At 41.2% G+C, this 12,164-nt stretch overlaps 1 protein-coding gene across 3 annotated transcripts; it reads left to right on the top strand.

The window, feature by feature from the left end:
- The first annotated feature begins 926 nt into the window (after positions 1-926).
- Positions 927-9,838, top strand: LOC149150325 (uncharacterized). 3 transcript variants are annotated; one of them, XM_089439815.1, is made up of 6 exons: positions 928-1,351; positions 1,437-1,517; positions 1,601-1,638; positions 8,824-9,228; positions 9,314-9,394; positions 9,478-9,838. In XM_089439815.1, the coding sequence occupies exons 1-4, from the start codon at positions 950-952 to the stop codon at positions 8,855-8,857; spliced, it is 555 nt and encodes a 184-aa protein (XP_089295941.1). In that variant the 5' UTR covers positions 928-949; the 3' UTR covers positions 8,858-9,228; positions 9,314-9,394; positions 9,478-9,838. The 3 variants fall into 3 exon arrangements, with proteins under 3 accessions (XP_089295942.1, XP_089295941.1, XP_089295940.1); XM_089439816.1 differs by lacking the exon at positions 8,824-9,228 and having other exon boundaries at positions 927-1,351; XM_089439814.1 differs by lacking the exons at positions 8,824-9,228; positions 9,314-9,394; positions 9,478-9,838 and having other exon boundaries at positions 935-1,351; positions 1,601-2,364.
- The last annotated feature ends 2,326 nt before the right edge of the window (positions 9,839-12,164 follow it).

Below are 12,164 nucleotides of genomic sequence, written 5' to 3'. Positions count from 1 at the left end.
AAATACAAGTTAAATAAATATACATTTCTATACTTAAAAACAAAAAGATTCATGAGAAAATAATAACTAACATAAATACAATAATTAACTAATATTACTTTACACAAAAAATATATATATATATTTGAGACCTAATTGAATAAAATCTTATAATGAAAATAAAATAAACAAAAATATGATTATAACAAATTAAAATTTAATCATAATGACGATGAAATGCATTTTTAATATATATGCAAGAAGCGATCAGAGAATTTTAGATTTGTTTCGCTAAAATATTTCATATTAAAAATGCCGGGGTTAAAGAAAACTAAACTGAAACTAATAATGGAGACACTATTTAATGAATGCAGTAACAAGGCCCAAATAGATAGTCCCTTTGTAAAAATATAAAAAAAAATTAAAACTTGTCCAATTCGTCCGTGGTGTAACAGCACACCAGACTTGCCCAATCCAATTCGTCCATTGTGTAACAGCACGCCAGACTTGCCCAATCCAATTCGTCCGTGGTGTAACGGCACGCCAGACTGAGTGAGGTTTTCAAGGACGGAAAGCAACACAGTTAGAAAACGTGAGTTTTTGAAATGGAAATTTCCCATTATTGGAAAATGAGAAACAACGACTTTTTGGTTCATGGTTGTCACATTCCTTCATGTAAAAATACACCCTAAAAAAAAATTTAACCGTGGTAGAGAATTACTACACACACACTTAAGAGTGATCACCATTCCAGGTTTATCAATCGATACTTGTATTATGGATAATCTCATACCACCTACCACATGCACGTTGAACGCCAACGTATATAGTTATAAAATTACCCTGACCGCATTAAGGTTCTGCAAATACATAAGGCTCTTAAAGTTTGGTTTAGCATTGATATATAATTTGTTTTAAATGCCATGTCCACGTCGCTAACTTACGGTGGTAACCATAACCACTCCAGTACATGGAGCCGTTGTTGTCACAACATCCGATGAGCCAAGTGCAGGCTTGGCTAGCTGGCCTACCTACCACACCGCTCACAGGAGTTTACAACGGGACACGTGGTTCAGCGGGTACACGAGGCCATGTGTTACCTCGGCCTTGGAATCCTCGGCCTTCCCGCCCACTCTTCCCGCTTGATTTGGACGCTCCAGATTTGGTTTTGAGATCTAACGGTGGAAAAGGCTCTAAGGGTTTTGGCTCATTACATAAACCCCGTGAATTCAGGGCAAAGCTCATTTTTTCATTCGTGTATTCACTCCGCCGACTTGGTTCATTGCTGCAACTCCATTTTGGCATTACCAGCTCACAGTTAAGCTTGTTTGCACTTTGGATGCTGCATGAGACTAGCTCCGGAATTCTCCAGGTAACCCCCTATTCGGCTCAGGGTTTTGATTTGTTCTCCTTACGCTGTAATACTCTTTTTATTTACTCTTCGCTTTCTGTTGCAGGTGACCACCGAGGAGGGTTGCTCAATTCGGACGCAGGAACGAGGTAAGGAGTCCATCAAGCTCCAGCTCGGCGTTTTACAGGTTGGTTACTTCCCAATCCCCTGTTTCAGTTCTTAAAATGGCTCGAGGTCATAACTCTGAGCTATCTCATGCTCTGCTTGCAGACCTCCGAGGCTGTTGGCTTGCACCTGGGCCTGTCGAGGTACTCCTATGAGAACCTTCGAGACCTTGTTTTATATGCGGTTCACTTATGGTTTGAAGTTTCCTCCGGTGTTATACTTGTAGATGGAGACAGAATTACAGTTCTTTATGTTATCCGGTCATGGTCATTACCATACCGTTGAGTTAGGGTTTGATATGGTTTTATATGACTTGTTAACTTAAGACCTTGCCGGGGTTTTGCCTTTCAAGCTACGGCAATGGCCACGGCCCTTGTTATTTCTGTCTACTGCAATGTATATATATACTTTTCGTGACCGAACTTATGCTGTTACTTGTTTATAAAAGAGTTCCTTGTCCTGGTCATTTTCTTCTGAGGCATAAGCCTGTATTCATTTCTTTGCTACAGCTTCTCGTCTCAGCCTACAGCCGCTCGGCTTGCTTCTGTTACTGTTATCGTGTTTTTGTTTATTTAGTGCTATAAATCTCAGTGTTCCAAGATATTATTTCTCTTACGGTTATCATGTGAACAGTGAAGACTGATACTCACTATGTTCTGTTTATTGTTCTAATATGGAGTGCTTTCGACATCTTACTACACTGCTATCTACTGTCGTTTTTATCATAGGAGTTGCAACATACGGCCCTCGGGTTATATAGCCATTTGCTATTGTTCCTCGTTTGTATGTATGACAATATACAGCTATTATTTGTGTAGCCATACGCTATATTTTCTCGTTTGTATAGATTACTAATACACAGTTCTTTATTTCTGTAGCCATATGCTATGTTTCTCGTTTATGAACATAATAGTATACAGTTCTTCATTCCTGTAGCCATATGCTATGTTTCTTGCTTATAATAAGACGCAGTTCCTTTTCTTATGGATACGAGGGTTTTTATACGGGTTAGGGTCCATTCCCTTAATCCCGATTCTTCGTTCCGGAAAGACCTTCACAGTTCTCTGTACTTCTTGAGAGGTTGTGATTTCGTCGCATAACCCTTACCTGCGGAAACTTGTTTCAGCTAGCTAAGTTTTCGTTTTCTGTTCTGAGCATTTCTTTTCGTTATGTATGTACTTGTGCTGTTGCATTTGACCGAAGATTCTCACATCCATTCAGTACTGTAAATATATTTTGATGTATGTATTGATGTTTAGCCATGCGCATACGGTTTTTATTACCGTGAGGTTCTTCAACGATGCTCATATTTTCCGAGACCTGGGTTGGTTCAGGCTCATGTGTCAGTTCTCTTCTGTTGTAGTTTGCATGCATAATGCTTCAAGTTTTTTAGATTCAGTTTCTAACACAATATCTTCTGTCTAATCACTCCATGGGCAACACTGTCTGTTATGCTATACACAGACCCCTGAACAGACTTTAATGAACTAATTTATTCCATATACAACCAGTTAAACAGTTCTAATAATTTATGGGTTTACAATCCCAACCCTTTAAGTGAGGTTCACTGTTGGGTAGTTTTCTTCTGTCTGAGTAACAGCGAGTATTCTTCCTCTCTTTCCTTAACTCGTACCAGAACCATATGGTTTACTTTAATAACTATTTCTTTAATTACCAGGACAGCAGTTACTCTATAACATCTAGAAATGACTGAGTTAGAACACCGTACCTGGTTCACAGTTTTTATTATCGAATACTCAAGCGGTCACTTGTTCCTTGAGTTTGCTCGTCCTCCCAGCCACGAGATCCATCTTCTGATAGAATTCTCTCCCCCGAGCTATCTTGCAGGTCTCAAACCCTCAGCAAGATCTGGCACTCAGTGCCTGGTTATCTGGTCCTCACCAGACTTAACCTGTTCTCAGTATCTTCTCTCTTTCCTTTGGTTTCTTGGAAAAGAGTTTTCTTCTGTCTGTCCCCACAGCACAGAACCTCCTGCCCATACCCAAGACTTTTCCTGTTTGGAAGGGCAGTTCAAAATCAGTTATGACAACTGATTTTCTTTCTTTGAAACACACCTCCTAGAGGCTGCCAGCATTTCAAGAAAATATTCCATTTATTCAAAATGTAATTTCTCATAGTTTTTGTTTCTTTTAAATATAAACAACAACTACTTAACATATTGTCTTTTACTTTAGTAAAAATCCACATTTACATTCTACTGGGGATATTACATCTTCCCCCCCTAAGATGGGACATCGTCCCGATGTCCGTTCTTTTTAAACAAATGCGGGTAAGCTTTTTCCAGGAGTTCCTCATCCTCCCAAGTAGCCTCTTCAGGCCCGTAATGCTGCCATTGAACCTTAGCTTGGATAATAGCCCGTTTCCGCAGCTGCACTTCTCTCCGGTCGAGAATGGTCAGTGGTTCGACCAGAACTTCGCCTTCCGGCTCGACCCGAATTCCTTGCCATTGAATCACATGTTTGGGATCATAGACGTATTGTTTTAATACGGAAACATGAAAAACATTGTGAATCTTAATGTGGCTTGGTAAAGCAAGCTGATAAGCTACTGGCCCTACTCTAGCCAGAATTTGGAAAGGTCCAAAATAGCGAGGTGCCAACTTGGCACATCCACTCCACTGCAAGGCACTTCTTCTGGTTTGAATCCTTACGAAAACGTGGTCTCCGACCTGAAATTCCTTGAACCTTCTCTTTCGATCAGCAAAACTCTTTTGTCTGTCTTGAGCAGCTTTTAAATTATTGCGCACCCTCTTCACCATGTCTTCCATTTCTTTAAGCATATCCGGGCCCAACCTTAGTCTATCTTCAGGTCCACCCCAACTTGAGGGTGTACGGCACTTACGCCCGTATAGTACCTCAAAAGGACTCAGTTGCGTTGATGAATGGTACCCGTTATTATATGCGAATTCAACCAGATGGAGATAATCCTCCCACTGGTTTGGTCGCAACATAACACATGCCCTCAGCATATCTTCCAATACCTGGTTTACCCGCTCCGTTTGCCCATCGGTCTGGGGATGATAGGCCGTACTGAAGTTCAGTTGTGTCCCCAGTTCTGCAAACAGTGTCCTCCAGAAGGCTGATGTGAACTTAACATCTCGGTCGGAAATTATTACCTTTGGAAGTCCATGCAACTTAAACACATTTTGCATAAAGATATGGGCGATTTGCACAGCTTTGTACGTGGACTGAACCGGTATGAAATGTGCTGCCTTACTTAGTTTGTCCACCACCACCATAATAGAGTCATGATTTTTCTTTGTTCGGGGTAGTCCGGTTATAAAGTCCATGGAAATAACCTCCCACTTCCATTCCGGAATGGGTAAGGGTTGTAGCAACCCTGCTGGATGCATATGTTCAGCCTTAATTTGCTGGCATTCTAGACAGCGTGCTAAATATTCAGCCACTTCTTGTTTCATTTTTGGCCAATAATAATCTTTCCGAAGTGCGACAACCATTTTCTGATACCCTGGATGTCCGGTGTAATGGCTGGTATGGAATTCATTCAGAATCATGTTCCGAAGATCATTTCCTGTAGGCACATACAGCCTTTTATGGAAATACAGCAAACCAGCATCATCTAACTCGTATCCTTGCTGTCTTTCCTTATCAGCAAGCTGTTGTACCCGCTGTTTAATCTGCTGGTATTCCATGTCTTGATCGGCTGCTAACTTTATCTTTTCCAGTAAGGTACTTTGCCACCTGCTAACTGAAAGTTTGCATACACATTGCACCTTTCGGCTCAAAGCATCGGCCACTCGATTCTCCTTCCCCTTCAGATGCTTTATTTCGAAGTCAAACCCACTTAAGAAATCTGCCCAACGAGCTTGCCTCGTATTCAAGGTAGGTTGGCTGAAATAGTTCGTCAGACTGTGATGGTCTGTCAGCAACAAAAATTTCCTTCCCAACAGGTAATGCCTCCACATTTTCAGCGCATGAATAACAGCTGTCAGTTCTAGGTCATACGCAGAGTATTTCTGTTCATGTTCCTTCAGCTTCCTTGATTCATATGCAATCACTTTTCCTTCTTGCATTAGCACTCCCCCCACGCCTTCTTTACTTGCATCAGTACAGACCACGTAATCCTTATTAGGATCAGCTATACTCAGGATAGGTGCAGTTGTGAGCAAGTGTTTGAGCTGCTCAAAACTTCGCTGACATTCTGCTGTCCATTTAAATATCGTTCCTTTCTTTTGCAAAGAGGTGATAGGGTATGCTACTCTTGAAAAGCCTTCCACAAATCGTCTATAATAACCTGCTAGCCCCATGAAAGATCTGATATCTGCCACATCCTTGGGTACAGGCCACTCCATTATGGTTCTGATTTTCTCAGGGTCTACTGCAATTCCTTCCTTTGAAATCACATGACCCAAATACTGTATTTCTTCTTCGAAGAAATCGCACTTACTGAACTTTGCATATAACTGATGTTCCCGCAAGGTTTGCAACACCACCCGTAGATGTTCCTCGTGCTCTTCTCTTGATCGGGAGTAAATCAGAATGTCGTCTATGAAGATTAACACAAACTTATCCAAGAACTGGTGAAATACACTGTTCATCAGGCACATGAATGTAGCGGGTGCATTGGTCAAGCCAAAAGGTAGCACCACGAACTCGTAATGTCCGTACCTTGTTCTAAAGGCTGTTTTTGCAATATCCTCCTCCTTAATTCTGATCTGATGATAACCAGATCGCAGATCAATCTTAGAGAATATCGTTGCTCCCTTTACCTGATCGAAAAGTTCATCGATCCGAGGTAAGGGATATTTGTTTTTGATCGTGAGCTTATTCAGCTGACGATAATCAATACACATCCGGAAAGTTCCATCTTTCTTTTTGACAAATAACACTGGGGCTCCCCAGGGTGATACGCTGGGACGGATATAATTCTTGTCCAATAACTCCTGCAGTTGCATCTTTAGCTCGGTTAGCTCGGGTATACTCATTCGGTAAGGCGCCCGTGACACTGGTGCTGCTCCCGGAATCAGTTCAATGGTGAAGTCCACGTCCCTCTTAGGTGGCAATCCTGGTACTTCCTCGGGAAATACATCCACAAACTCTTGTACTACCGGAATGCTGTCCAGCATAGCTGTTTTATCCTTTTGATTTGCATAACCCACCTGAATTGCATAAATTTGACACCTCTTCTTGATACATTTAGCTAACTGCGATGCTGTAATGGGTCGGATCTGTACTGGATGTTTGATTCCTTGCAGCTCCTGCTGCTCCCCATGATCGTCCTTATAATAAATAGTTTTTGTCTTGCAATTCACCAATGACCAGTGTTTTTCCAGCCAATCCATCCCAATCAGGACGTCATATGAACCTAACGGTAATATGTTTAAATCTGCCACTATTGGCTGCCCTGCTATGGTTAAGGAGCATTTGTTTACTTTGGCCCCGACTCGCCTCTTGGCTCCTGTGGCTAATTGAACCAGCCACGGACTTCTGAATTTCTCAGACTGTAATTTACACTGCTCAACTATCCTAGGGCTAACATAACTTAAAGTGGCTCCTGGATCAATAAGAACAGCTAAAGAAAAGTTTGAAATTTTACCTTCAAATTCAACCATAGATGGTTGGTATTCTGCTTGGCGGTCTTCCAGGGCTGCATTAATTCTGGGTATGCTACGTGCCACGTCACCTACAGTTGAAGCCTCATGAATCTGGGAAATCTGATCTGTCCCTTTTCGCTGTGGGCAGTTCTTGACATAGTGAGGCCCTCCACAGCCCCAGCATTGTACTGGAGGTCTGGTCACCCCTTCACTTTCTGGTCTAGCAGATGGTTCATTTACTCTAGATTCGCTTGTAGGTCTTGCTCGGGGTGCACCTCTTGTTGCAGTTCTGCTGTTAAACCCTTTCACAGCAGTCCCCTTTCCTCCATGGCTGCGGCCTCCCTTGCTGTTTCCAGCCACGCGACTGTTCTTCTTCTCATTCCATCTTTTACTTGAAGTATCCCCCTTCTGCCTACTCTGCTGATAACAGATTCTTGCTTTTCGAATGGCTTCATCCATAGTTCTCGGATTGTCAAACTCAATCCGCTCTCTTATGTATGAAGGTAGGCTGCTAACAAACCGTTGAACCTTTGCTTTCTCTTCTTTGATATAAGGTACGTAACGTAGCAGAGAGGTGAAACGATTAATGAACTCATCCATAGTCTGCTGCCCCAACCTCAGATCATGGAACTCCCTTGCTTTCTCATCGTAAAATCGCTCAGTTAAGTACCTTTCCTTGAAGTACTTCTGAAACTTTTCCCAAGTAATGGTTCTTTCGCTGACCCCTTTAACGATCTTAATTTCCTCCCACCACAAGGTTGCCTTACCTTGTAACTGGAAAATGGCCAGCCTTGCTTTCAAGTTGTGATCGTACTCATACAACTGGAAGTATTTATTCATATTTATTAACCAAGCCTCTGCTGCCTCTTCCTGCTCGCCATCGAAATGCGGGGGTTTAATCTTTCGGAACTCCCCCTGCAATTCCACTTTCTGACGTTTTGAGGTTTGTTGTTGTGCCACATTGTCAGAATGATCCTCTTTGTCCTCAGACTCTTCAGGTGCATTCTGAAAGTCCTGCTCCTCTGTTACTCTCTGCTGTTCTGCACTAGGGTTAATTGAGGGCGGGTTCTGTCTGTCTGACAAACTCTTCAAGATTCTTTCTTGCTCCACTGTTAAACGAGCATTGTCTTCTCGCAAGCGTGCCATTTCATTCTTCAGCTCCTGCACGGTTTCAAGTATTGCCAGGTTGGTACTTCGGGTTGCCTCTCCCAATTGTACCCACAGTTCTGCATTTTCCTGGGGGTTACTGCCATCTCCCTGCATCTTGATTACTTGCTTTACTTCTGTCTTGTCTGCTAGCTTGTTAATTTCCGTATGTCACCCCTTCATAACAGAACAACAGTTGCAAGTTTTATCAGTTTTTTTTTATACAGGATGTATACTGCAGCACAGTGAAAACATGTCAGATTGAGGCCACAGTGTTGTAACTGGGCTCTGATACCAATTTGTCACATTCCTTCATGTAAAAATACACCCTAAAAAAAATTTAACTGTGGTAGAGAATTACTACACACACACTTAAGAGTGATCACCATTCCAGGTTTATCAATCGATACTTGTATTATGGATAATCTCATACCACCTACCACATGCACGTTGAACGCCAACGTATATAGTTATAAAATTACCCTGACCGCATTAAGGTTCTGCAAATACATAAGGCTCTTAAAGTTTGGTTTAGCATTGATATATAATTTGTTTTAAATGCCATGTCCACGTCGCTAACTTACGGTGGTAACCATAACCACTCCAGTACATGGAGCCGTTGTTGTCACAACATCCGATGAGCCAAGTGCAGGCTTGGCTAGCTGGCCTACCTACCACACCGCTCACAGGAGTTTACAACGGGACACGTGGTTCAGCGGGTACACGAGGCCATGTGTTACCTCGGCCTTGGAATCCTCGGCCTTCCCGCCCACTCTTCCCGCTTGATTTGGACGCTCCAGATTTGGTTTTGAGATCTAACGGTGGAAAAGGCTCTAAGGGTTTTGGCTCATTACATAAACCCCGTGAATTCAGGGCAAAGCTCATTTTTTCATTCATGTATTCACTCTACCGACTTGGTTCATTAATGCAACTCCATTTTGGCATTACCAGCTCACAGTTAAGCTTGTTTGCACTTTGGATGCTGCATGAGACTATCTTCGGAATTCTCCAGGTAACCCCCTATTCGGCTCAGGGTTTTGATTTGTTCTCCTTACGCTGTAATACTCTTTTTATTTACTCTTCGCTTTCTGTTGCAGGTGACCACCGAGGAGGGTTGCTCAATTCGGACGCAGGAACGAGATAAGGAGTCCATCAAGCTCCAGCTCGGCGTTTTACAGGTTGGTTACTTCCCAATCCCCTGTTTCAGTTCTTAAAATGGCTCGAGGTCATAACTCTGAGCTATCTCATGCTCTGCTTGCAGACCTCCGAGGCTGTTGGCTTGCACCTGGGCCTGTCGAGGTACTCCTATGAGAACCTTCGAGACCTTGTTTTATATGCGGTTCACTTATGATTTGAAGTTTCCTCCGGTGTTATACTTGTAGATGGAGACAGAATTACAGTTCTTTATGTTATCCGGTCATGGTCATTACCATACCGTTGAGTTAGGGTTTGATATGGTTTTATATGACTTGTTAACTTAAGACCTTGCCGGGGTTTTGCCTTTCAAGCTACGGCAATGGCCACGGCCCTTGTTATTTCTGTCTACTGCAATGTATATATATACTTTTCGTGACCGAACTTATGCTGTTACTTGTTTATAAAAGAGTTCCTTGTCCTGGTCATTTTCTTCTGAGGCATAAGCCTGTATTCATTTCTTTGCTACAGCTTCTCGTCTCAGCCTACAGCCGCTCGGCTTGCTTCTGTTAATGTTATCGTGTTTTTGTTTATTTAGTGCTATAAATCTCAGTGTTCCAAGATATTATTTCTCTTACGGTTATCATGTGAACAGTGAAGACTGATACTCACTATGTTCTGTTTATTGTTCTAATATGGAGTGCTTTCGACATCTTACTACACTGCTATCTACTGTCGTTTTTATCATAGGAGTTGCAACATACGGCCCTCGGGTTATATAGCCATTTGCTATTGTTCCTCGTTTGTATGTATGACAATATACAGCTATTATTTGTGTAGCCATACGCTATATTTTCTCGTTTGTATAGATTACTAATACACAGTTCTTTATTTCTGTAGCCATATGCTATGTTTCTCGTTTATGAACATAATAGTATACAGTTCTTCATTCCTGTAGCCATATGCTATGTTTCTTGCTTATAATAAGACGCAGTTCCTTTTCTTATGGATACGAGGGTTTTTATACGGGTTAGGGTCCATTCCCTTAATCCCGATTCTTCGTTCCGGAAAGACCTTCACAGTTCTCCGTACTTCTTGAGAGGTTGCGATTCCATCGCATAACCCTTACCTGCGGAAACTTGTTTCAGCTAGCTAAGTTTTCGTTTTCTGTTCTGAGCATTTCCTTTCGTTATGTATGTATTTGTGCTGTTGCATTTGACCGAAGATTCTCACATCCATTCGGTACTGTAAATATATTTTGATGTATGTATTGATGTTTAGCCATGCGCATACGGTTTTTATTACCGTGAGGTTCTTCAGCGATGCTCATATTTTCCGAGACCTGGGTTGGTTCAGGCTCATGTGTCAGTTCTCTTCTGTTGTAGTTTGCATGCATAATGCTTCAAGTTTTTTAGATTCAGTTTCTAACACAATATCTTCTGTCTAATCACTCCATGGGCAACACTGTCTGTTATGCTATACACAGACCCCTGGACAGACTTTAATGAACTAATTTATTCCATATACAACCAGTTAAACAGTTCTAATAATTTCTGGGTTTACAATCCCAACCCTTTAAGTGAGGTTCACTGTTGGGTAGTTTTCTTCTGTCTGAGTAACAGCAAGTATTCTTCCTCTCTTTCCTTAGCTTGTACCAGAACCATATGGTTTACTTTAATAACTATTTCTTTAATTACAAGGATAGCAGTTACTCTATAACATCTAGAAATGACTGAGTTAGAACACCGTACCTGGTTCACAGTTTTTATTATCGAATACTCAAGCGGTCACCTGTTCCTTGAGTTTGCTCGTCCTCCCAACCACGAGATCCATCTTCTGATAGAATTCTCTCCCCCGAGCTATCTTGCAGGTCTCAAACCCTCAGCAAGATCTGGCACTCAGTGCGTGGTTATCTGGTCCTCACCAGACTTAACCTGTTCTCAGTATCTTCTCTCTTTCCTTTGGTTTCTTGGAAAAGAGTTTTCTTCTGTCTGTCCCCACAGCACAGAACCTCCTGCCCATACCCAGGATTTTTCCTGTTTGGAAGGGCAGTTCAAAATCAGTTATGACAACTGATTTTCTTTCTTTGAAACACACCTCCCAGAGGCTGCCAGCATTTCAAGAAAATATTCCATTTATTCAAAATGTAATTTCTCATAGTTTTTGTTTCTTTTAAATATAAACAACAACCACTTAACATATTGTCTTTTACTTTAGTAAAAATCCACATTTACATTCTACTGGGGATATTACAATGGTTGTTGTGACATCGGAGGCCGAGATCGAAACGCTGTCCGAGTTGAGTCCGAGTTGAAAATCCATCGAAATTCACGCAACATATGATCGAAACAGATCATCGAAACACATAATGGACAAAGAGCGTCCTGAACACACAGAAGCATATGCTTTAAGCCCTTCATAAATTTTTATAAGGGCAAGCTCAGCTTTTTTGCTTTCTTGATTTTATGCTTTATTATAACGGTAAGATTATCAGCTTCGGCTTTCTTGATTTTTTAGTGTTTCTAAAGCTTTACTACAACGACGCGCTCATTGATATCCTTTTCTGCTTTCTTGATTTTTTTTTTAAGTAGTGTCGTTGTTTTCATTGGCTCGTCGATTTTTTTGCTTTCCGGATTTTTGGAGCCTTTGTTTTTGCTTTAAGTATTTATTTTGTTGGTTGTATTTTTTTAAATTAAATATATATTTATTTTAAATTAGATATAAGAAATTAAAATTGTATTTATTAATTAAATATTTCTTTATTATTCTTTTTCTCATAAAATTTAGAAATAATTTGAATTTCAATTTATTAAA

This window comes from Pinus tabuliformis, chromosome 9 (genome assembly GCF_031772625.1).
Source record: "Pinus tabuliformis cultivar Carrire ecotype Pingquan chromosome 9, CPIR1, whole genome shotgun sequence".
Lineage (NCBI taxonomy): Eukaryota > Viridiplantae > Streptophyta > Pinopsida > Pinales > Pinaceae > Pinus > Pinus tabuliformis.
This window is presented reverse-complemented; position numbering and strand designations above follow the sequence as displayed.

Bases quoted from the DNA above. Each gene is read 5' to 3' on its own strand.
- LOC149150325 (XM_089439814.1), top strand. From the start codon at position 950: ATGGAGCCGTTGTTGTCACAACATCCGATGAGCCAAGTGCAGGCTTGG. The intron at 1,352-1,436 runs GTAACCCCCTAT...TTTCTGTTGCAG, and splicing joins CTAGCTCCGGAATTCTCCAG to GTGACCACCGAGGAGGGTTG. The intron at 1,518-1,600 runs GTTGGTTACTTC...CTCTGCTTGCAG, and splicing joins TCCAGCTCGGCGTTTTACAG to ACCTCCGAGGCTGTTGGCTT.